Source organism: Eurypyga helias, unplaced genomic scaffold (assembly GCF_000690775.1).
Source record: "Eurypyga helias isolate BGI_N326 unplaced genomic scaffold, ASM69077v1 scaffold2060, whole genome shotgun sequence".
Taxonomy (NCBI): Eukaryota; Metazoa; Chordata; class Aves; order Eurypygiformes; family Eurypygidae; genus Eurypyga; species Eurypyga helias.
The window spans coordinates 1-25,904 of record NW_010227420.1 but is presented as its reverse complement, the minus strand read 5'-3'; the positions used below and the strand labels follow the sequence as shown (position 1 = coordinate 25,904).

Here is a 25,904-nt window from a genome sequence, read left to right as displayed (position 1 = left end):
GTTTCTGGCTTAACTTCTTTGGGCTCAATTGTTGCACTTTTAGCAATGGTTGCCAGCCCAGGGTCCCTTGCAATATTAGGAGTATAGCTCGTAGCTGCAGCTGTGTATGTGTTATTTTTCTTAATGAGAGGATCCTTCACTTTCTTTGGCTGAAGAGAGAAGAAAATATTTTATTCTCATGATCTTCTCAACAGATAAAATTATGAAAAAGCACCATAAAATTTTTCAATTGATCTAATTTATACCACAGATCGTAATAAGATGTAAGAAAGTTAGTGTCTCATGCAAAATATTTAGGTGAAGACAAAACCAGAATCATCCCTCTGTGTTACTTACATTAGTTAAACCAAATTAGATGATAGATAAACTATAATGAGGACTTATGCTGATAGCAAGGCTCTCTGATCAACAAAATTACCTTTAATGGTAATCAACAGTGATAGAAATTCAATATTTCCTTAATCAAATGTGCTTCTTGACCAGGACAAAAACTTTAAAAGATACTGAGTTTCTTAATGTAGCTTTCCAATATTAAGACAACTAACGATATATGATGCATTCTAACAGAGTTGGTACATAAAAATATACAGTAAAAGTATCATGGGACCATGCACTAAAAGAATGGTATACTTACTAAAGTGTAAAGCCGCCAGTATTCTGTTCACAAACACTTTACACTAAAAGCATATCCATTATGGAATAGAAACTTAATGTTCTTGTTTGAATGTTATAATTGCATCATAATTGCTAGAATGCTATTCCACATACAGGGATGTAAATAGCTGTATAATTTTTCCATTCACCTTCTTATATTGCTAAGGCAAGACTGTATTGAAGATCTTTTAGTGGAGAACTTATTGATCGGAAAGCATATCTAGATTTTTCCTTGTGTTTCCTAGTATTCTACTTCTGGGATCTACGTGTAGGAAAAAAAAAAATGTTGACATCTGGGGTTATCTGTTGGAATTCAACTGTCCCTGCTGCAGACAGTCCAAATCCTTTTTCCAGATGTTGCAGAAGGATAAACATAAGAGAGATGTAGTGGGTCGTTAAGGGGGTGTAAAGAAAAGCATCAGTTGGCTCCAAGTTCCTCTGATTATGAGGAAAAAAACTCCAGATAACAGAAAAATCTCAAGAGCGTAGAAACAATTTAGGCAGTATTTGCCACAGAAAAGATTAGGCAGATGTTGTCCAATTTATTCTCTTAGGAGGAAAAAGAAAGATATGGCTAAAGAGAAAATATTAGCAGAATGTGGTCACTTCACAAGACACCATTCTCTGGGTTTTTTTAACGTAGCCAACATACTCTTTATGGCAGATCAGCTATAGATTAATACCTATTCAGACCACCCAGCAGAGGGACTTTGGTAAACAGATCGTGTTCAAGAGGTGAAATTTGAGGGAGCAGATAGGCTCCTGCAGGACACTTGGGAATGTGAAGGGAAGCTGCAAAAGCATCAGGGCAAGTGGGGAGAGGCTTGTTGAAGCATGGCTTGGAGCCCCACACAGGAAGAAAATGAAAGATGAAATGTTAGGTTTCTGCTACTTAGTAAGAAAATGGATTCACATAATGAGTCTGATGTAGACGCTCTTTATTTCATGACAACAACATTCAGCTTTGCTTGAGGCTAGGAAAAAGCTTCAAGTTTCCTTAGAATATTTCTGCTGATTAGGATGAACAAACAGGTTGAAAAAAATAGGAAAAAGGTGATGTCGGAAAGATGTTTCTATTTGTCTGTCCATTCTTTTCCTCCTGAGCAGGAAGGCTGCTAGCATGCTTGCTGAGTATGAAGCCAGCCTGGTTTCCTTCTCAGCTGGATACTCTCGTAAGCAGCAATAAATCCAGCAGGCAAAGACCCGCCTCACAGAAGTCCCAGAGGAGACTCTTTCTGTAGATTTAAATGTCATGAGGAATCTGATCCACAGAAAGTCCTGACACCAGTCAGGGTCCTTCCTAATACTGAATGTCAAATTTGGCTTTGTGAAAAAGTAAAATGACAGCTAATTAGAGCTCTAAATTTTATGTAGCTGCGATGCTCTGTTCACCGTTAGCTTGCCTTGCTTGCGCCTGCAGATAATGCACCCTACCACGGAAGGGTATGTCTTTGCTAACTTACGTCAAATGACACATAAAGACCCTTACCTGCTGAGGAATGCAGAGCCATAAACAAAATCTAATAAAAATCAAAACTGTTTTAAACAGTTTTTATAGTATTGTCTTTATATTGGGGTGTGTTTTTCTGAAAATGTAATTTTCTTTGAAACACATTAAATGGCTGAAAATATTACCTACGATACAAGGTAGGTTATATTAGCAAGGCAATATTTGACATGTACAGATTTTGTTCTATTAATGTAGTCCTTTTTTTACAATAGATATCATGAAGATAGGAGCACAACAAAGAATCAAAAAAATTGCTTTTAATGAAAGCATCATCAGTAACCAACAACTCAGTATTCTAAGTTTGTTTTGTTACTTCATTCATTTGCAATACTTTAGTATTATTTGTCATTGCATAAATTTTATTTCTGTTTTCTCCCTGGCTTATGCAACTAAAATAGCAAAAAAATTATATAACTATATATAGGCATACACTCCTGAATTAAACACATATATTCACGTACGATGAGTAACATCTGCTCCTCCAAATGTTTAATCTGCTGAATCTCTAGTCTGTGAATGTTCATAATAACCAATTAGGCAAGTTAAAACTCTTTCAAGATCTCTAAAAAATAAAAGGCAACCAAATGAGCTTCCTCACAGAAGCAGCTGACATGATAACACATAAGAAATGGGAAACTTTCATCCCCTAAATGTCCTCAATAATTTCTTAATCCACCTCTGATTAACAGACTGGATCTGTTCCCAGACCACAGCGAGTCAGTGTGATGTGTTTCCGTTCCATTCAGGGAGGTATGGATCAGGACTACACACTCACAACACAACTGTCAATGCTTCCCCCAAAATAAATAAATTTCTACTATAGACTAAGAATTAAAAATAATATTTCTGTTTTTAAAGAATAGGAAAGTTATATGAGGCAAAAGAAAGGAAAGAAAAAGCCCTGCAGTGATTTATTTGGTCGTGATCAAGTTTTTTTCCTAGGTTTATTCTAAAATATCCATATTTTCTCTTGCTTGAGTATTAGAAAGTTAATTGCCTTCCCTTAAAAAAATACACATTTATCTTCTTTCTGCTCAGCTACCCAAGTCAAAATCTCAGTAAAATTTTTAATTACTAATTGCATTAAATATAATCCAGAAGTAGTATTTAGGTACACAATGTCTAAGTAATTATTGTTTATGTGTAGAAATTCTGTGTGTGAACCCATGAGGAAAATCTTTTGGAATAATTACTATTCTAAATAATAAAAATTTCTAATGAGCTAAAAAGAACTCCCACATAGTGACCAAGCATGACACAGTATACCTGTGGGGATAGATATTTAGTGTTGTTACCTTTTCAGGAACAACGCTTTTGCCATCCCATGCGTAGCCTCTCTTCGTGAAGTAATTCACTGTTGCAAATTCAATGAGTGCAGAAAACACAAAGGCGTAGCACACTGCTATAAACCAATCCATAGCAGTGGCATAGGCCACCTTGGGGAGTGAATTCCTTGCGCTGATGCTCAGAGTGGTCATTGTCAGGACAGTTGTCACTCCTGCAAAGCAAACAGTTTTAGTGTCTTCAGATCAGTGGCTATATTTTGTTCATTTCTCAACTGTTGAAAGAGAAGGGAAAGCCTTGTCTTCACCCCTAATTCTTCTGTTGCTAACTGACGATACTAGATTTCAAGTTCTGTGGAAGTTTCAGGATCTTCAAAACATCTTTTATACCTTTATTCTTTGACACTGTTGTAGTAGAATAATATTTTAAATTTGGAAAGGAAATAATATTTTGAGTTATGAACTCGGCACTACTTTAGGCTTCCTGGTATTTGGAGAGTCATTGTTGCTGTTCTTTATGCATGCCCTGCGAACTGTCCTATGGACGTAGCAATTTAACATTTTTAGTTTGTACTTGAAACAGTTCTAAGATATTTAATATATTCATTCACCTTACTTGGTATATGCTCCTTCAAATGTATACGTAAATGCGCTAAGCTATATGTGATATCACATTTTTTTTAATTGATGGTTTTACAGATTTCTGTCTCTTAATCCACTGATGTCTTGAAAATAGCAAAGAATTTATGTAACAATGATAATGTAATTTGCATTTCTGATACCAGATCTTGCCACTGGTGATGAACCTTTTCCCTTGGCTGGCCAGAGGGCAAACAGGACTGTATTGAACTCACTCTGCTTGCAGCTGCTTGAAAAAAAAAAAATCTGCAAGTGCAGGCTAGACATTTACATCAAATCACATGTTCCCAGGTTACCTTGACAACTGCAATGTCACGTATTGAATGTGTCTTGCGAGTTCATCATCGCTGCAGTGAGTGTTAGTGAAAATGTGCAATGGTCAAAAATAGGCCAAATAACGAACAATGTATTTACGTGCTTGTGGAAAGAGCTTGCATTTCTTGCATTAATGAGGAAGAAATTTCCCTGAGAGACAACCTAATCTTGCCTTTCACTCGTTACTAGTGAGCTTATTTTTCTCTTACCTAGTAGCAAAAAAGGATTTGTAACTTATCATCTGTGGTAGTAAGTGGACTAAAAGACATAAATTTTCTGAAACATTTTTTCACTGCCACTAAGAAATTAAAAACCTATCTTGGTACATAATGATGGAGTAAACACAAGGCTGTTTACGAAATAACCGACTTTGAAAATGAAAGCTTTCAGCAATGTGTGGGTTCTGCAGCCTGTGAAGACAGCAGCTTGAGCACTGTGCAGTATTATATATTATTGATTGTGAGACTAGGAATTTTTGTTCTCCATCTAGAGACAATGAAATATAGCATTTCAAACCGATCATCTGACGTATTTTTTAAATAGCACATGCAAAAAGGTAAAACAGTTACAATTTCAGTAGCTTAGACTACAGAGGCCCATAAAAGTCCCAGGTTAATTCTCAGTGAAGTTAATGATAAAAATTCAGAACTAATTTTAGAAGCTAACCTAAACAGTATTATGTAAATGAAATTTAATTATACTGTGGTCTAAACCACTCTTCAGTGAAGACGACCTCCACTTGTTTCATGAGGTCTAAGGATATGCAAGTTGTGACTGATTTCCAGAGGCACTGAGAAACTGTAAGAGTGCCAGAAAAGGTCAGTAAAAATAGTTCTTGTTTAAGAGCAGTTTCAGTCTGCATTTCTCAACATCAGGCTTCGTGACTCTGGCTTTGCTGTGTCCAGTCTAAAGGCGCCCATGGTGTCCTGCCCCAGAAGTGTCCTGAGCTAGGGAAACTAGTGTAAAAGCAACCTGGCTGTCAGCTTCTGCCAAAGGTGTTCAGGTGCCCCATCTAAACATCACAAAAATCACTAGGTCACATAGCAGAAATCTCAAGTTCTATTTTCCCTAACAGAAGATTTGTTACATCTTTCATTTTTTCTTTTTTTAATTATGTACTTGACTTGGATAAATATCTCCAAAGAATACGCTAGTTGTTTGTTTCTAATTTTGAAATAAGCATTTGCAAGCAGTGGCTAAAACACGAGGGACCAACTGTGTAGGGTCCTTTAGATTTCCCTCTTACTGCATTTGCTGAGTGCATCTATCCACCACTGTAAGCACAATAAATTGTCACTGATTGCAACAAGATGCCTTTAGCAGCAGCCTGCAAAAGGGACTGATGAAAAAGATTTTTACGGTATGAATTTTCAAAGGGCTTAAGGATGTCAAATGAGCAACACTCATTGATTAAAGCCTTTTTGACAATCCCCACCATGAATGTCATTGCCATTGTCAGAAATGTTTGATTCATATACTTACTGGTTTGGAAAAGTTGAACTGTAAGATTGCTTAAGATATTTTCAGGTCTCTCTTTACAAACAGCTGAAAAGCTTTGGACCTTAAATCAGTTTCTACTCTATCTTTTCAGAGAAATGTGTTAACTACTGTGTACTGCACTATGTCCTGTCCTCCAGTGTTAAGCATTACTAGTTTTACCATAACATTGCTTAAATCTATTTGGCTTACGATTGCCAAGCGGTTTATAGGTCTCACTTACCAAACACAGTTCTTGCTGGAACGGATTCTCTATTAAGCCAGAAGGACACCTGTGACAGTATCACTGTCATGATGCATGGCAGATAAGTCTGGATGACAAAGTAACCGATCTTTCTCTTTAAATGAAAATGTGTAGTCATAACAACATATTCCCCTAAAACCAAGAAAAATAGGAACATTAAAGCTTTTATAAATACACAATTAGAGGGCTTTATAGGAAGAAATTTTCATTATATTCACCCCTATTGCAAAAAAAAGTCCTTAAATCAAATTGGGTCAGCTCTGAAGAAAACATTCAATAAAGCAGTTTCTGAAGTTCCACTAATAATATAAAACCAGACTGTTCTGGGAAATGCTAATTAAATTTATATCTTTTCATCTCTGCTGAGTAGTGAATGGAAGCCTGTGTTAACTGGTGACTGTTTACACCTCTCATGAAAGGTCTTAGGTTATGGATCAGAAATTCAAATTAGAAAATGGAAACCCATCATAATACACACACGTAAACATTATATAAAGACTAAATCAGGACAGGCACTCAGAAGTGTTTGAGTTGGGCTGGGCTTAAGGTGTAATTGTTGATGTGATTGTGTCTGCATTACCATTGTCTGTGCTTTATGTACTCTGAAGATTAAGTGTTCCTGTACTGCTAATTCAGTTACTTTACTAAACGATTATCCTCTCCTTAAGTAAATGGACAATGCAAGAATAACACAGAATACTTTCATTGGCACTAACTTTTTGAGTGCTACAGGAACATATGAGCTGGGTGTTCTAATTGCAATTGAAAGGACTCTTTATGTAACTCTATATGTATTTCCTGGCAGAGCACAGTAAATAATGCCTTGTTTTCAGATCACTATTTACATAATTGAAAATGGATTTTGAAAAACAGTATATTCTCAAAAGATTGGAAAACCCATAGTTGTGGCTTTTTTTTTTTTAGCAGATTTTTTTCTTATTATTATGCAATAAACATTATCTTAGGAAAGAAACACGTGGACATGTAACTGCATAGAAACCTTTGTCTAGACTGGAGATGACATGTGAAATTACTGTTATTCTATTTTAAAATATAGGCAGTTGGAAAGATAAGTTGCTCTTGTACAGGAAAAGCTTAAATTGGATTGAAAAACTATGTCTAGACATTGACTGCTTATGCACCAAGCATGTCAAATGCCCTTTTCTTTAATTCAGAGTCTAAAAGAACATTCATTTGAACAATCTTGCTCAGTGTATAACCCTGAGGAAAGCATATAAATAAGATGTGACAATACTCCTGGTATGTTTCAATAAAAAACAGTAGCAAAGGGGGAAAAGAGAATCAATTATGGATTGAGAGATAAAGCAAATTATATACAAGGAAAACTTTCTTTCAAAAATAGGACTGGCAGAACTAGTGTAGTGGGCTTATTACTTGAATTTTGCCCATCTTTCTTTAACTTCCACAGAAACAACCTTCTTTTCCTGTGTACCAGAGATTATGATCTTATGAAGGGTGCCAGCCTTGTCTAGAAGAGCCAATAATTTAATTTTATCTACTAAAATATGACGTGGGAAGCTATTTTAATGCAATCAGATATAGAATGCTCACAACGGTATGTCAGAATTAATTCAGTGATTGTAGATGGCAAGCTAAGAATACAGAGTGAACACACTACTGTACTCTGAAGCTTTATTTAGCCGCCTAAATTATCAAAGTATTTTTAACCTCTGGAAAATGAGAACAAGATTCAAAGCATAAAGGCAATTTAAGACAGGGATTACTGAATCTGTTAAGCATTGCAGCAGGTCTGAGCTAGAAGTCAGCTAAAGGTAATGCCATGAGGAGAGAATGGGGCATAGGCCTAGAATAATGCCTACAGTTCAGTTACAAGGCAAAAAAATGTTTTTAAATCTTCGAAGTACTAACGGATTGCAGTAATTTCCTAGAAGATAGTAGATCTTTGTTGAGGTTTATTTAAATAACTGCAGGACATGAAAATACTCCACATATTTACGCAATCTTTAGTTTCCTACATTTTACAGCCTTTTTTAATTGAAAAGCACAGCCATTCATGATAGCTGCTGAGCGCTCTCTAACTTCCCAGCAATTTCTTTGTAATTCTGTTTTCAAAGGTTTGTAATTCAGCCATAAAATTCCCTACAAGCTAAAATTTCAAATAGCTCTTGAGCAAAATATTTCCTATATTCATAGTATCTGAATACAAGGCTTTCACAAGTTGTAGCTTATGCATCTTACATTCTCTTATTCAAAGAAGTTAGAAAGTTATTCTGTTTTAGCTTCATTGGAATTCCTTGTGTCATGTACAAATAACTCTGTTGAGCAGATAAATTTATTTTTCATTTTATTTATTCCATGAAGTTTAAATAGTTTATACATATAACACAATATGAAGCATTTAAAAGTGGTCATACAGCTCCTTCATCTGTATTAACTTAATGTTTCAAACTGTTTTCCACATTTGAATACTTCCAGCGCTCTGAAAGAGTTTGTGCCTGTGCTCAACACTCTGAAGCTGCAGGTTTTAACCAGCTCTTGATTCTACAGTGTATGACAGTCAATGAGCCAAATGCTCAGGCAGTGTAAACTAACCTGTGTACTTAAAAGAAAACAGTTGATAATTCAGTAAAGTTACATCAAATCTATTACTCAGTGTTCTGTAAACTATTTATTATAAACTCAGTTCACCAGGTGAGTGCCTAAAACTGATGTATATCACATCAGACATAAGGTTTGAGGTGCGGAACTGAGTTTAGCTATAATACTTTTTCCATCACTGTATGTAAGAAGTAAGGCTTACTTTGCCATTAATTTTAAAAAATTATTTTTTATTTACTACTTGTGCCATGTCATCCAATAGAAAAACTCTTTAAGAAGAGCATCCTCTCAACAGATTTATGGAACATCAGAAAAAAGTATACCATTGTGAGTAAAAATCCTGCAGCAGCAATAATTATTATTTAATTTATTGAATACCCTTTTTAAGACTGTATTACCTGTACATTCCCCTGCCAGCATAGATGAATAACTGTGCTATAAAAAAGTGTTAGTTTTTCAAGATTCTCTTGTCAAAAAAATCAGTATTTGTAGTTATCTTGTTCTAGATCCAGAAATAAGGATAGCAGATGGCCTACTAGCAAGGGAAGAAATTAAGTAAAAAAAAAAAAAAAAAAAAAGGGTGCGTGTGTGTGTGCGCTTTCTGGATTTACCAAATCATGTAACAGTTCGAGAATGTCTAGAGTAAACCAATTACACCCAAATTCTTGGTAAATATATCTGGAATTCCAAACAACTATAGATATCATCTTAAAATTGCCCGATTTTCATTACATATGTGATCTCTTAAGACAGAGATGATCAGAGGACAAAGGGATTGTCAAAATCCTTCAAAATCCCTATTGCTGTCATCCAACTTACTTCTTTCATGATTACATAAACCGAACAGAAGCTTCCAAGCAGTAACATGAATATTGGTTCACTGGAAACTTTTGTCTGTGAGAAATTTTGTTGGCTTAATACAGCAGGTGATTATATTTTGGCAAGCTAAATAAAAAATTCAGATATGAATTTAGGTTTACCTTATATTGAATCACTTTTCTTTAAATGTTCACCGACTTTATGAATGACACATTAGAAAGTTTGGTTTACGCAGGTACTAGCGTACTTCTCTAGTTCAGTGACAACACTGGGTGCATTCAAAGCAATACAACACTACTCCTAATGCCGTGCTTCTTCTGGTCCGTTGAACAGTAGTCAGCCTAGTCAACACTGAGCTCTTGTTCATGTCCAATGCTCAGGTTATTACTGTATTTAGGTCTTTGTACTCCTTCCAAATTATTAACAAAAAAAACCCCTCAAAAACCCAAAAATTATTACATCTTGAAACGAACACTGCAAAATGAAAAACCAAAGATTTTTAGCCAGCTTCAGTGTTACATGTATATAATACTATAGACACCAGCTATATTTCTCTATCTCAGTAGTTCTGGAGTTAAAACTGGTGTTAGCATTAAGACACCTAAATTCTGGTTGGATGTTGCAGATGGTTTTTTAATTTGATGGCATATATTTTTTCACTCTCTAAATACCTTCTTGAGAAACTGTATGCTTGCTATTAGCAACTTACTTCACTGCCTCCAGGAATTGTTCAAATATTTCAACCACCAGCTGAAGTAGGAAAATAATCCCTGGATATGTTATCTTTTCAGTCGTGTTTTCCTAATCTGAAGCTCATATATTGCAATTTATGTCTCTCACTCTTTGGTCTTTGTATTTCTTCTCTGGCTCTAAATTACGTTTGCACGGTTAAATATGACCCTTCCCCCAAAAACTTTTTCACAAACCTGTACTGGACTGAACAATTCCAGAATCCACAGTTTGTCCAAGGAGATCATACTGGTTCAATCGAGAGCCGTCTTCAGCTACAACCACTGACCTTGCTGGTTCCCGTGTCCATTCATACACCACCTCTGCCCTGGTATAAGCATCTAATTTAAAGAAATACATTGAATTTCAGCTTTGCACCTTCCATTGCCATATGGTTTTATCAGGACAATGTTTTCAGCAGTAGTTTGAGTATTAAATTTTCTTTAATTATCTGTAGAAACCCACAACAATTTTACTGGAATTTTTTATCTATGGGAAATATAACTGATTTTATAGGTCTATCCATATAATGATTAGCTCAATATCTGCTATAGGGGTGGGTTAAGTTTGGTCATCAATAGCATGAAAATCTGTCTATCCCTTACATCATTCCTATCTGTGTAGAATCTGAGTAACCAGAAGTGAGACTGAGATGTGCAATTTCATGGGCATGCAAGGACTCCAACTCTTTTTCTAACTTCTAACTACTGTCAAGAAAGATGAGCCCCAGTCTTTTCAATCTGTCATAGTGTGGTGTTGTCTGGGCCACTGTAAGAAAATAAGTCTTTCTCGGAGTGGCTTCAGTGATCTTCTTACCATGATCCTGGCTAGAGCTCTCCATTTGGTTAACCCTGACTCTCAGTGTTCTTTCTGTATAACAGGCATAGCAGACATTTCTGAGCCTGCCTAATTCTGAGTGAGTTTAAATCACAATTAATCTATTTTTTTGTTTTGGTTATTTCTGGGAAATGCTCACCCTCAGTTCACATTTATTTGATTCTTGATGAAAGCAGAAGAAAATCACTGTGGGCTCTCCAAACTCAAGTAGTCTAGTATGTTACATAGATAATTCAGCATACTGCAGATGCCATCCAGGTGTTTTGTGCTGGTTTTAGTATGTTATTTCAGGCATCAGACTATATATAATTATTTTTAATCTTAGTCCCGAAGTAATTTTCTGTTATTTTGCATAGTCTGGAGTCCAACAGCTCTTGCTCTGAACAGTTAGGGTGGGAGTTGGTTGCCTACAGAGAGGTGTCTAATGTCGTTCTTCACACCTAAGAGTATCCAAGACATGTATGGGACGGAATGTGTGATCAGAACCTACATAAAGCTTACACCCACCAAAGGCAGCTGGGACATCTTAGGGCATCTAAAATACACTTGACTCCTTCCTACAGAATGAGATTTTATCTTTTTTTCAGGACTGGCAAGCAGAAAAGGAAAGGAGAATTCTGATTTGCTTGATCTCATTTGTGAGTTAGTAATTTTATCTTATCAATGTAAGTGATAACAGTTTGTATTGAAGAGTTGGTGTTGGATGGAGTGTGCTGGCAAATTAAAACGGCATTCGATCCTGCATTATTGAAGTGTAAGGGCACTTCTGCCCTGAGAGTTCATATTCCCCAAGCACTCTAACATATATATAGCTTTTTGGAATCAATGGTTAATAATTCTGATCTTAAAAATAATGGCCACAGTAAGTACAAGAACTGGCTTGCTAATCTAGTCACATGAAGAAAAAGTGGCAATAGTAACATTAATTTTCAAGCATTTTACATGTTCTGAAGCATAAGAGTAGTTTGGAAGAGAGAGGACTGCTATGCTATATCTTCCTATACTTCTGAGAACGACTAGATTGGGTTAGAGGGAAGGGTGTACACTCATCAGTGCTGGAAATGAGCTCACTCTGCCCTGTCAACGTCAGATTCGGTGCTCTGTTTAGCTCCCAATTCAGATACTGCATAAGTAGTAATACAGTCTTTTGCTCCTATCACTGCTGCTTTCCAGAGCGGCCTTTGTTTTTAACTGACAATCAGATTTTTGTGGTAAGAGTTGAGAAAAACATCTGCCTTTCTGATTTTGTTTTGCCGAAGTACGGCTTTCTGTTGTTCCAGAAGCTCTTTAGCATTTGTCAAATTGAATTTACATTGGAATAACCTCTAGCTTAAGCTGCTATTTTGGCAAATCACTTTAGCCTTGGAGCTGGGTCAAACATTTATCGGCCTCTACAGTATGGGCAGAGTCCGTAGGAGACATGCAACTCCTTCAGTATGAGGCTTTTCTGAATCCAGCTCCAACAAGTGACAAGTAACAGTGGAGGACACGGAAAAACTCTTATCCAATTTAATTGAAAACAAACAAAGCTGGGCAAACACTACCTTGGGGAGTTACTAAGTGTAATATTGTAGTCTGCACTTGAAGCATGACAATTAAATGTCTTTTCCAGTAAATTTTTCAGTCCATTAAGATGATTAATATGAATTGCTAGTTGTTTGACAGAAATGTCCCAAATGGATTTAAATATGATTCCCACTGAAAAAGTGTGAATTAAATATAAGAACTGTTCTTTTTCTATGTAAAATGGTGAGTCCCTTTTTCCTATCTTGCTTGGGTCTATTTGTCCTGGGGGAGATATTTCTTTTTAGAACAGTAATTAATATTGAGACAAATATTGTGTAATTTAATAATTATGACATATAATCTGATGAGAAGGAAGGCAGAGGTCCAGCTTTAAGGACCTGTTCTGGGCAGTGAATTCCCCATGCAGTATTTGCAGTAAAACCATGGTACAGAAGGAACTTTTCCCCATGAGAATCCCGGATTAGAAGGTCACCTGAATTAGAGACGTGCACACGACTGCAGACCTATGATTTTATCTGCATCATGGAGATGAGGTGGGATGGCTGCTCTGACTGGAGTTTTGGAATGGAAGGATACAGGCTCTTTAGGAAGGACAAGCAGGGAATACCAGGAGGAGGTATTGCTCTCTATGCCAACAACCAGCTGGAGTGGATAGAGCTCTGCCTTTAGATGGATGAGGAGCTGACCGAGAGCTTATGGGTCAGGATTGAAGGGAGGGCAGGGAGAGGTGACATGACAGTGGACGTCAGCTGCAGGCCACCCAATCAGGAAGACCAAGTAGATGAAGGCCTCTATAGAAAGATAGGAGTAGCCTCATGTTCGCAAGTCCTGGTCCTCATGGGGGACTTCAAGTGTCCCGATATCTGTTGGAGGGACAACACAGCAAGGCACAAGCCATCCAGGAAGTTCCTGAAATGTGTTCATGATAACTTCTTACACCAAGTGATATAGGAGTCAACAAGGAGAGTTGCTATGCTGGACTTTGTTCTCACCAACAGAGAGGGGCTGGTGGGGAATAAGTGAAGCTCAAGGGCAGCCTTGGCTGCAGCGACCACAAAGTGGTGGAGTTCAAGACCCTTAGGGCAGCGAGAAGCACGCACAGCAAGCTTACTACCCTGGACTTCAGGAGAGCAGACTTTGACGTCTTCAGGGATCTGCTTGGTAGAGGAATATGGGATGAAGCCCTGGAAAGAAGAGGGGCCCAAGAAAGCTGGTTAATACCCAAGGATCATCTCCTCCAAGCTCAGGAGCAATGCATCCCAATGAAGAGGAAGTCAGGTAAAAACACCAGGAGGCCTGCGTGGATGAACAAGCAGCTCCTGGACAAACTCAAACAAAGAAGCCTGCAGAGGGTGGAAGCAAAGACAGGTGGTCTGAGAGGAATACAGAGAAATTGTATGAGTAGCCAACAATCAGGCTAGGAAAGCTAAAGCACTGATAGAATTAAATTGCTAGGGACATCAAGGGCAACAAGAAGGGCTTCTATAGGTACATCAGTGATAAAAGGAAGATTAGGGAAAATGCGAGCCCTCTCCAGAAGGAAATGGCAGACCTAGTCACCCTGGATATGGAGAAGGCTGAGGTACTCAATGACTTTTTTGCCTGTCTTCACTGGCAAGTGCTTGAGCCGTGTTGCTCAAGTCACAGAAGGCAAAGGCAAGGACTGGGAGAATGAAGAATCACCCACTGTAGGAGAAGACCAGGTTTGAGACCATCTAAGGAACCTGAAGATAAAGAAGTCCATAGAACCTGATGAGATGTATCTGCAAGGCCTGAGAGAATTAGTAGATGAAATTGCTGAGCCACTATCCATCATATTTGAGAAGTCGTGGTGGTCTGGTGAAGTTCCCACTGACTGGAAAAGGGGAAACACAACCCCCCATTTTTAAAAAGGGAAAAAAGGAAGATCTGGGAAACTACAGGCCAGTCAGTCTCACCTCTGTGCCCGGCAAGATCATGGAGCAGCTCCTCCTGGAAAATATGCTAAGGCACATGGAAAATAAGTAGATGATCAGTGGTAGCCACCATGGATCCACTAAGGGCAAATTGTGCCTGCCAAATTTGTTGGCCTTCTAAGATGGAGTTACGATGCTGGTGGGCAAGGGAAGAATGACTGATGTCATCTACCTGGACTTGTGCAAAGCATCAGACACTGTTCTGCACAACATCCTTGTCTGTAAAATGGAGACATATGAATTTCACAGGTAGACCACTCAGTGGATAAGGAATTGGCTTGATGGTTGCCCTCAGAGAGTTGTGGTTAATGGCTTGATATCTGAGTGGAGACCAGTGATGAGTGTCGTTGCTTAGGGGTCGGTGTTGGGACTGGTGTTGTTTAACATCTTTGTCAGCAACATGGATGGTGGGATTGAGTGCACCCTCAGCAAGTTTGCTAACAACACCAAGCTATGTGATGCGGTTGACACGCTGGAGGAAAGGGATGCCATGCAGAGGGCCTGTGCCAATTTCATGAAGTTCAACAAGGCCAAGTGCAAGGTCCTGCAGATGTGTCAGGACAATCCCAAGCACAAGGACAGGCTGGGGGGGGGACGGAGGGGGAGCAGGAGAACGGATGGAGAGCAACCCTGAGGAGAAGGACTTGGTGGTGCTGGTGAACGAAAAGCTGGACATGAGCCAGCAGTGTGCACTGGCAGCCCAGAAAGCCAACCGTATCCTGGGCTGTATCAGAATAGTGGCCAGCAGGTCGAGGGAGGGGATTCTCCCCCTCTACTCTGCTCTCATGAGACCCCACCTGGAGTCCTGCATCCAGCTCTGAGGCCCTCAACATCAGAAGGATATGAACCAATATTTCAATCAGAAATATCATTGAGGTTTTTTTAAATTTAAGAAAATCATGGATATTATGATAATTTTTTTTTTTAATTGTAGGCCAAAAGGTAACCAATTTAGATGCAAAAGATATGCAGATACACTTACATGTCTTTTTGCTATCTTGCTTTTTACCTTATGGTGTGGTACTGGAGTTGTATTGAAATCCATATGGTCTATGCCTTTTTATTCATAATTTCTGAGTCTCTTAATCATTTAATTGAGAACCTTAGTAATCTGGAACGCTATACATTTTGTGAACCAAGAGTACATTACTCTGGGACACAGAGGGCCAGGAAGTACTCCAAGTAAGAAACGAATGGGAACTACTGTTAAGACTAGGGAGTGTCTAGTGTTTATGTTGTTGCTCAATGATGCACATATCTGGTGAGAGGTGTGTTACCAAGTCTTTAAAAATCCAATCTAGTAGCTAACATTTGTTCAAAAACTGTAATGGTTTAACTTTGCATTAGCAGGCTTTATGCACGACTAGGTATCTTCCCACCTCCCAGATTCAGCATGCAGTCTGCATAAACATGTTAATATGCATTTCAAAAGAAATTCAATCCTGCAACTACCCCTGATCTAACTGGGACCTCAGGTGCACAGGTTTCTCTCCTGTTATTAATCTACAGCTATTTGCCCTATTATTAGCTGAGTAAGGTTTCTCCCTCACCCCTTTCTGTTTCACAGGAGATCTGGAAAGATTTATTGGGAGTGCAGTAACAAAATTTAACATCCAACCAGTAAACTATTCTTGTCAGTTATAGTCCAAGTTTGTATGAGTTTTTTGTTCTCCAACTCTTATCTAGGAGGCTGGTAGCTCTTTAAAGACAAAACATCAGTCCTTTCTCATGGTAAACATAGAGCTATTCAGCCCAAAGTAAATTATCACCCTGTCTGGTAACATATGAAGAATGAATTGGGTGTTCTGTTTGTTGACTTCTAAAATAGATCAAGCCACTAAGTACCCATTATCAGTGAAACGACCCATTTCTACTAGAAAAAAATACCCATTGAGGAAACAATTTGTACACTATTACATCTCCCATACATTTTGTCTTCCTTGTTTGTGTTGAACCAACCGAGTAAAACAGCTCCACTTTTTTTTTTTTTTAAACTTAAAGAGTTGACGGGGGCTATATTTCATTTTAAAAAATATTATGTTATTATGTTTAGCTAAATTTGAAAGTATCAGTGTCAGGTTGGTTGTTATTCAAATCAAAAATCTGAGGGAAATTCCCAACTTAAAGAAAGCTTTGTCAGTTATTGCACTGATTTTAATTACATTTCCTTTTGTTCAGTGTGTTCTCTAACCTAAGGTTAGAGAACCTTAGTTCTTGCTACAAGTGTAGGACTCTACTCGGAGATTTGTGAAATTTTCCACTTGCAGAAATGTTGCATGATTGTAATATGAATATTTTATAATCTTAGGCAAAATTTTGTTCTAAATGTGCCAAGACTGTGGTAGGGGAACTGTCTTCACCTAAACCAATTCAGTTATCCATGGTCTATATGACTTTTCTCTAACATTGATTTTGGGTCTTAACGAAATAAAGCAACCATAAGATTAACAATATTATCTATGTGACAAACTACTTTCCTAGATGTTTTGAACACTGTCAGTTTTCTCTTTTTGTATATGTCCAGGAATGACATTGGAAGATAATTAAGAAACAGAAGAGGTTCATTATATTAAATATAAATATATAGAAGAATAAAAATCAACCCTGCATAAAAGTGAAAGAAGATTAAAGCCTTGAGGTTTTCTCACTTGCAAAATACTTTTCTAAAGTGGCCTATAAAGGCAGAAACCTCAATTTAAAATAAACTTACAGCTTCCAAATTTCAAGGGGCAAGCATGTGCATCCATAGGAAAGTCTTCTAAATGCATTGGACATTCTGCTCTCACAGTCAATCTATAATGGATTAATGAGCAAAAGGACACATTTATTCTACTTTCATAGAAATAGCAAATCGACTTCTATTAAGACACACAGTATAAGTACAGCATAGTATCTCTTATGTGGTTAATTAGCAGCTAAAACGGGACCTGAATTGTCTGGATGGGAGGGCAGACAGGCATGTGCAGATGCAGCAGTGTGACGGGTTCTGCCCCTCTGCCATGTTTCACTGTACAGCAGAGACATGCTCAGACTTCTAACTTGGCATGAGGATTAAAATCTATTAGAAACTGAACTTGCTTCCTTGCTGCCATCATTAAACTGGCTCACTCTGGATGCTCAGACATTTGTTGAAATAATCTTGTGGCTATCAGCCTGGGTGCAAACAAGTTTCTCAATAAAAGAGATTAAGTAAACCAAAAACAGTCACATACCACACATCAGCACAGAATGAACAATAATACTTGAATACTAGGCAGAAGATTGCATTAAGGCACTTGCAAAGGTAAGCAAATAGAAATGGTTATGGTCAAAAAAAGAGACATATGTGAACAATGTGCTGCCAAGATAGTGTTCTCGTGGATTAAATCCCTAACAGCCAAGCGCTTAGAAAGACAAGAATAATTGACCTCGACTTGTATAACTACGAGCCAAGCAGATTCTACCCCAGCCTAGACAGTCTTGAAAGAAGTTGCAGAATAAATTGAACGTATCTGACAGGCTCCCGAAAGCCTGGAGACTTTTTTTTTTCCTCCAAATACTGTATTACTTTTAAAAACATGTTTAAAATTGTTAAAACAAAACTCAGTGTTCACCTACGTGCTACGTTATCCACCTTGACTTTGAGTCAACAGGATCACTTTATACCTTGTTTGATTCCATGGGAGACATAAATGAGGGATGTGTAGCTCTGCAGAGACAGCATACTTTTTTTTTTAACTGGTCAATTTGCAGACTTTTAATCTGTTTCCATGATTGTGTATCACTGTTATTTCAAAAGGATTTAACTCCTCTGCTGACAACTGAATAGCTAAATTCAGTTATCCAGTAAAAGAATAACATATTTCCAGTAACAGTGATGCCAGCACAAAAATACTTTTTTCTCCTAACTTTCCAAATGCTTTAGTGAATTGTTTTTGTTGTTATAAATGGAATAAGAAATGTCTATTTTTTGACTGATATGCTTTGTGTTCCCAAGCACAAAAATATGAAAAATGGGCAATGAATTCCATGTGCATTTGGTAGTTCTTAGAATCTGCTTTCTATAGAATCCAAAGACTAAAGACCCTATACAATATCTAGTAGTCTAGATTATATTAAACTTCCAGGCTTTATGATACTTTGCTGATGGAATCATTGAAAGCAACTCCAAATTAAGGTATTCTGCAAACTGATGGATTAGTAATACTATAGGTACCTTTTTAAAATCAAACATTAAGACACATCCAGGGAGTGTAAAAGTAGCACAGCAGGAGGGGAAAAAATAAACACAGCAAATGCCTCGGTTTGTCCATCATTCCATGGCATATTGTGAAAATAATTACTAAGCAGGAATCAAACTATGCTCAAAAAGGAAGCTGTTTCCTGTTTGGAAGATATGATGTTTTAACAAGTTAAATTGTCAAACTAAATGAAGGATATAATATTTTAGGGCTCACCTCATTGTGTATAGCAATGTCCCATCCTCTGTAATTCGCAATAGTTTATTTGGCATTGTCATGTTATGAGCCACTGACTTCTTTCCATTGTGGAAAAAGGTATCCGGTGTCCAAATTTTGCTGGCCATTAAATTATTTAACCGGAGAACAGTCATAGGTCCTTTGAATTTTAATCTCTCATCTTTCCAGCTTTGGCGGAAAAATACATCTATAGTGTATTCCTACACAAATTCAGAAAAAGGGAAACACTTATGATGCCATACGTTGCAATACGAGAACTTGAAAAGTATTCTTACCGTTCCCTAGAAGCAAGATGACTATTAATGAAATTAGTAATTATCAGAACGTTTATTCTCTATATTACTTACAATATACCTAAAGCTGGTTATTAAATAGCTACAATATTACTGTGTTGAACAGGATAAATGCTAGGGATAATAGTATATCAAAAGTTAGACATAAATTTGAGATATAATATAGTGGAAACAAAATAATTCACCCTTTTCTCACTTTTTCTTCATCTTCCATAAAACTTAAATTTGAAGCTGTGGCTCTGTAGCCAGTATGCGTAGCACAGGAAGAATATGTCTCTCAGTAGAAAACAAGCCTGGTGAGAAAGGGTCTTACTAGAGTCTTTTGTTCCAAGTGTCTCATTAGCATAAACATGTAGTCAACCTGCAAAAAGTTCTCAGTTCACTAAAATCATGTATTCTGATTTATGAGATGGGGAATGGCTCATTGGGCCAAATCATTGGATTAAAGAGAGCACCAGCTGTGAGGATAGCTTTGGACCAAGAATTAGCGTTCAGTTATGCAAAGACTGGGCCAATGGGTAAGGGATGCAGTGGATGACTCAGTGTACATGGGGAGAATCAAAATAACCAACACTCACTATGAAATGAAAGAATTATTGGTTACAAAGCAACAGGAACAAAGTTAAGAGGGAGAGGGTGAAATTAGGAAAATGATGTTGAAGTATTATACATAAAATATAGATATATGTGGGGGGGAAATGTGAAAAAACTCCTGTGGATGCAGTATAGTATAATATTTTCCCACGGAAAAATTCCACTCTGACATGAAAGTTCAGTATGGGATTACCCTGCCCCTTCCATCATTCATGGCTATGATATCGTGATAAACATCAAAAGTAGCTATCCAAACAGTGTTCAAAATTAACCTAAATGATAATCTTTCAGCTGAGAAAATGAACCTTTGCTGAGAGATCCTGCCAATGGAGATGGCAAATCTTGAAATAAAGGAAATTGCTGTGTGTGAAGGCACGCATAGCTATAAAGAAAAGAGCTGCCCCAAGGAGTATGTTAGAGAAACATTCTGGAATGAGTATGCAAAATGTCTCTGTGGCAGACTCCCTTAGACTTGTGATTCTTCTTTTAACAAATGGCAACACTCTGTATAATGTAAGCAATTGTGAGACGTTTATTCCTTGTGCAACTATCAGCAAGTAAGAATGCTGATTCCTACTGGTGGTGTGCTTTTCCTGGTTTTAGGGCATGAAATGCGTAAATAAATTTCTTGTGGTTGTGGAAATATTGTAAATCCATGAGGCGGTCTTACTTTGGGTTTGTTTAGGTTTTGTGTTTGGTTTCTTTATTATTATTTACATCCCAGACCCGTGAATCATTCTGATGCATACTTAATTGTATTTCCATTTTTTTAATCATGTGCTCAGTGAGCTGATGAAGCCTGGATTTGTGCAGCTCCAGTGACAGCAGTTGTGCACTTAAAGCCAACTATTTGCTTCAGAATTTTGCTGGGCTGGAGCCTTATTTTGAACTGTATGCAAAATCTTATCCCAGGTGTGCAGCAGAATAGGAGAGAAGGAGGTTTGAAAAGCAGTAGATGGCATTAAAATATTGGATTTCCTCTATGTTCTACTAGCTCCAAAGAAAAATTTTCTCCTACACACATGGGAAAGGTAAAAGACATACCCAGAAGGTGATATCATTTCAGTGTGTGTAAGCCATTCCCTTTTTATCTCGTTCAATTGCAAAGAAGGAGGTGAGTGGGAGGTGGTACAGGTTGAGAGCAGGGAGTCTGGTTCTTCACTTTATATGAACACAAGGCTCTTATGCTGGAAAAGAACAAGGAGTCTGAGAGACTTGGTAAGGGACCTGACAGCATAAGACAAAACACAATTAAAAAATAGCTGACAGGTCATGCCTGGCACAGACTGAAGCTTTCTCTATCTCAGGCCATTGCAGCGCATAGGATGAATTATTTTGGCTGAGATTTCTCAGCTCCTTAGCTTTCATTTCCCACTTTAACATATAGAGTAATTCTCCTCAAATGAATCCTGACAGACAACTGATCTTTAAAATCTAGTCATCAGATACTCTGATTAGGGCTTTCTTCTACAGGAGGGTGCCATACAGAACAAGGGAACAGCAGATTTTCTCCAAACCATGTACTACAGCAGCAGTCCATGTGCAAACATATGAGCAGGGTGAAATTTGGAATAAATTCTCTACAGTGGAGACTCTTCGTGTGCAAGTAAAGAAAGGTTCCTATCTGAACTTTGGCAATAAGTTGTATGGTGCTGAATATCTGTAACACTTTGATATATATGTTCTCTAATTTACTCATCTGATAGCTGTCTCTAGAGACTGTTCAATGACAGAGTAGACCGCACTGCAGTCTACGTCAGACTAGGTACTGTACAGGAAGGTAGTGAGAGAGAAATTCGTTCCTGAAGAGCTTACAGTATGGAATGCCGGAATGGAGGTTTGTTAGGAAAAAAGAATTCTGTCTTTATGAAAAAAGTTAATTTTAAAATTCTTCTTATTCCAGATAACATACATCCAAAATCTCCCCAAAATGACAGTCAGGTGGGAATAGCCATTCATCTGTTGATTAGTTCAAACCACCATCAGAGAGAACATGCCTGAAAACCTGCAAAGTTCTTCCAAAAAAAGATAATTTTGTTTTAAAAAGTGCTTTTCTCCTGTTTAACTTTATTCACAAGTTTAAGAACAAGCCAAGACATTCTCTTTATAGAATAACAGGTTGTGTCTATGCTGCTCTTAAAAGAGTGTATTGAGAGTGGGTAGGAACACCATGTACTCCCTGATATATCAACCTACTATCTATATAACTGCCTCATTGGATTCCTGCAAACAGATGGTCTAGGTATGCCGATGTCTCACTGTGGCTGTAGTTTCATAACATATGGCGTCAGCTGGAATAGCTCATTCCCGGTTCCCAGCCATCAGTCAGGCTCCGACAGCAGCACATCATTCCCTCAGTGTGCCAGTACAGCTGCTTGTGCAGCCTCCCCGTGACCAAACCCCACAATCCAGCCTACGCTTTCTGTAAATCTGCTCACCACAGCGAATCTGGGGTAGTCCTCCAATGATGGTGTCTACAACCAACCTGTAGTATGCATAGAGGACTTAGCACCAAGTGTACACTGAAATTAATATAAGCTTTATATTCTGGTACGCTCATCATTTTATCTTTCCCTTTCTGTCTCGGTTTTCACACTTTTTCTTAAGCAAAAGACTCAGCACGTGTAGGCTGCACACAAGTTACTTTTTAGGGGTGGTGAGTAGGAGTTTTACACTAAATACTCTTCTGTAATTCCTTAGTTTTCAAGGCATATGAACACCTGCCTGTGTGTTTCTTGGTCACACACTTTATTAAGAGCTAATGAATTCTTTCTCCTGTTTTTTAAGAGAAAATCAGCAGCCAGTGTGGTATGGGTTTTTATTTATTTTTGAGCTTTTTTTTTTTTTTGGCAAGTAGTGATCACTTATGCTGTAGTAATTCAGCTATACTGAATTATAGCTGAAGTCAGTAACTTTATTTCAAATATAACGATTCCTAATTCTGAAAGTAGATTATCTTTGGCTTCAGTATTTTATTCTTCCTTAAAACCCAAATCTCAGACAAATATCAGTTTTTCCTAGGAATGTCAAATTAGCTTTACCTTCTGCTTAATAATTAAATCACCTGAAACTAAAAGTATAAGTAGATGTTGAAGTCCAAAATATTATACAGTCCCAAGTAATTCAGCAGGCCTATCAGTTACTCTAAACTTATGTCTGCAGGTAGGAAACCATTCATGTCCCTTTGTTTATTATACTGCAATTCATTATTGGAGTTTTCTAGTAAATCTGACTCAACAGAGCAAACAATAGCTTAGCTGGCTGGCTTATAGAAAAGAACTCTACAAAGCATACATTCACCTGCATATATCTAGCGCTCTTTTTTTTTATTCACATCCCACAAGAATCTATATTCAGCCCAATACTTAAAATTACATTTATTTTCAGGAAATGAATAACAAGAGACCTGTCCCAAGAAGACAGGTCTCTACAAAAACCAGAGCAACCTCAGATACCTTACAAACTGCAGCTGCTACAGCTTTAATTCAAAGACTGTTCAAGTAAAATAGATATGTATTAGTCACATGACTCTGTTCAAAGTTTTCAGTTTGCTCAGTGGTGGTTGGTTACTATTTTGAGACAGAAATGGGAAAGCAAGATGAAGTGTTTTGCTAAACCAACTACCAGAATACAAACAGTGGATGTCAGTGATTTCTACCAATCTTTAATCCAAGAAATTTCCCCTCTTCTAACGTATAATTTAGACTAATAAGCAGACATTGTAATTTCACAAAATTATAACCAAAAAGCAAAAGTCATTGATTGAATTTGTTTTAAATTCTTCTTCATGGTATATACAGTACTTAGTATTGTATGTATGTGCTGAGGAGACAAGTCACCAGTCTAGCTATTTTCCTGGATTATCCTTCTCTTGTAGGTCTTCTCAGCGTAACGACCAGTCCAAAAGGTCTGTGCTGCCCAAGCTGTTCTTTCTCATCTAAATATCATGACATCAGTTGAAATTATAAATTTGACTATACCTTTATAAATGCTATTTTCCAAGCAATCAGGTAAACAATGTCTTTGCATAAAGTTCATTTAAGAAAATAAACTGGTTTGCAAAAATTACTCTCTCTGTTATTCCAACCCTTAACATTGTTTTGAGTAGTCAGAAATTTGTAATATTCTGGTGTTTAAGGCCTGTGTACAGTTTCAGTTCAAATTAAACCACTGAAATTTTGTGGTAAGAAATGGAACTTATTTTCTTTCCTGTGATAACTTTTTCTCTTGCTTTTTTTTTCTACCTGTTGGTGAATGTCATTAGGTAAATGTAGCCAGCTACAAGGTTGAACTGTTTTCTTCATTTAAATTAATGAGGATGTTTTCAGCATTCATCCTAACACAGGATCCAGCAAATACTAGCAGCTGCAGAGCAGGCTTTCCATGTCAATAGCAACCTACTTATGAAGACCTCATTTATATGCAAAATTTAAAGTACCTTATCTGTATTATTACACAGTTTTTAATATCTCTTAAGACCAGGGCTCACAACATCTTCATTCAGTTTTCTGAACTTCTCCATCCCCTGCAGTTATCTAGCAATTTTATTTTAATATTCATTCCATAAAGAAGTGACACTAATTCTCTCATTAATCTTCTCTTTCAGCAGCCAAGATCTAGGAAAGTCACTTCCCATTGATCAGTAGATTTTAATATAAAAATACAGGTTAGACTGTACAGATGTCACACTGTAGGCATAAGTGTTAATTGCGTTTTAAGATGATGATCTTTCTCAGCAAATTGGATCAGTGATGTGCCAGCAAGGACCTAAGCAATCCCTCTCAGAAAAATACAGATCCAAACCATAATGCATTTCGTAATATATTATGTAGCAAATATAAGGTCTGTTAAAACACATTATTAAAGTCACTGAGGCTGCTAATTTCAGGGCACTTAAATGCAGTCACATAGCAAGAATGGTTGCACATAAAAGCTGACAGCATTTTGGAGCCAAGGGTTTAAAAAAAGCCCGGCCCTAAACGGAGTAAATAAGTTATTGCATAGATCTTTCATCCTCCAAGTGAAAAGAGAAAATGAATGGTATAGAAACATAAGCCATCACTTACCATGTCATGGTCTGAAACAGGCCCAAAACTCGTGACGAAGATGTCAGTCTTCACTTCAGTTACACGCTCTGATGAAGCAGGAAATTAGGACAGTGAGTGTCTATCAACAGTCTTCATTAGATCTAACCACTACCAATTCTCACAATAAATAGAAAAATTATTGGCTTTGATTAGCCATTCTAAAATTGGTCCACAATACAGTCCTGATAATTTATTGCTTCTAGATGTAATTTCACAGTCAATATTGTCAGCAACAATTTTTTGTTACAGTGTTTCCACAGAACTTTTCGAGACATGTCACAGTACAGAAGCTATAGTTCCCTTGTTGTGTAAAACTCTTTGACTAATAAGTCTTCTTGTCTGAGAATATCAACAGTGCTATTTAGACAGTATTCAAAAGTCTCACTGAGTACTCTGTTTCTGGGCAAGCTGAATGAAGGTCTCTAATAATTAACCCTGGGCATATGAGTTGTGTATTTTGTATTGAGACACAGCAACATAGAATAAAAACAGAGACAGAGAGAGAACATGTTACAGTGTATAAAAACATGAAGATATTTTATTGGCATGAGTTAGAAATGGCTGCATTGCCTTTAACTGCAATAAGCAAAAAGGAGTTAAATTTTTCTAAATAAATGCCAGCTAAACTTCTCTACCACAATTTTTTACTTATGTATAAATGTTACCGTTTGTAAATGGTTTAGATATCTTTTTAAATTGATATGGGCACTAACATTAGATTTCTCTTAAACTACCAAATTTGTTTTATAGGCCTCAATGATAGATGAATATAAATAATTCAGAAATTTATAGCATGTGCATAACACAGATTATATGTATATGCCATACCATAAAACTAGACTACTCTGTGATTTCAAGGATGTACATTTCATAGAATCATAGAA

The 25,904-nt window shown here is 37.3% G+C and overlaps 1 protein-coding gene across 1 annotated transcript in view; it reads right to left on the bottom strand.

The window, feature by feature from the left end:
- Nucleotides 1-25,067, bottom strand: part of LOC104512885 (gamma-aminobutyric acid receptor subunit alpha-1-like) — a gene marked incomplete at its 5' end in the record, with an annotated part of 25,235 nt that extends 168 nt beyond the window's left edge. Inside the window, 7 exon segments of the mRNA XM_010156057.1 lie at nucleotides 1-149; nucleotides 3,460-3,662; nucleotides 6,122-6,274; nucleotides 10,468-10,611; nucleotides 17,300-17,382; nucleotides 19,026-19,246; nucleotides 25,000-25,067. The exon segment at nucleotides 1-149 is cut by the window's left edge and continues 1 nt beyond it. Coding sequence (XP_010154359.1) covers nucleotides 1-149; nucleotides 3,460-3,662; nucleotides 6,122-6,274; nucleotides 10,468-10,611; nucleotides 17,300-17,382; nucleotides 19,026-19,246; nucleotides 25,000-25,067 — 1,021 coding nt within the window.
- Between the last annotated feature and the right edge of the window lie 837 nt (nucleotides 25,068-25,904).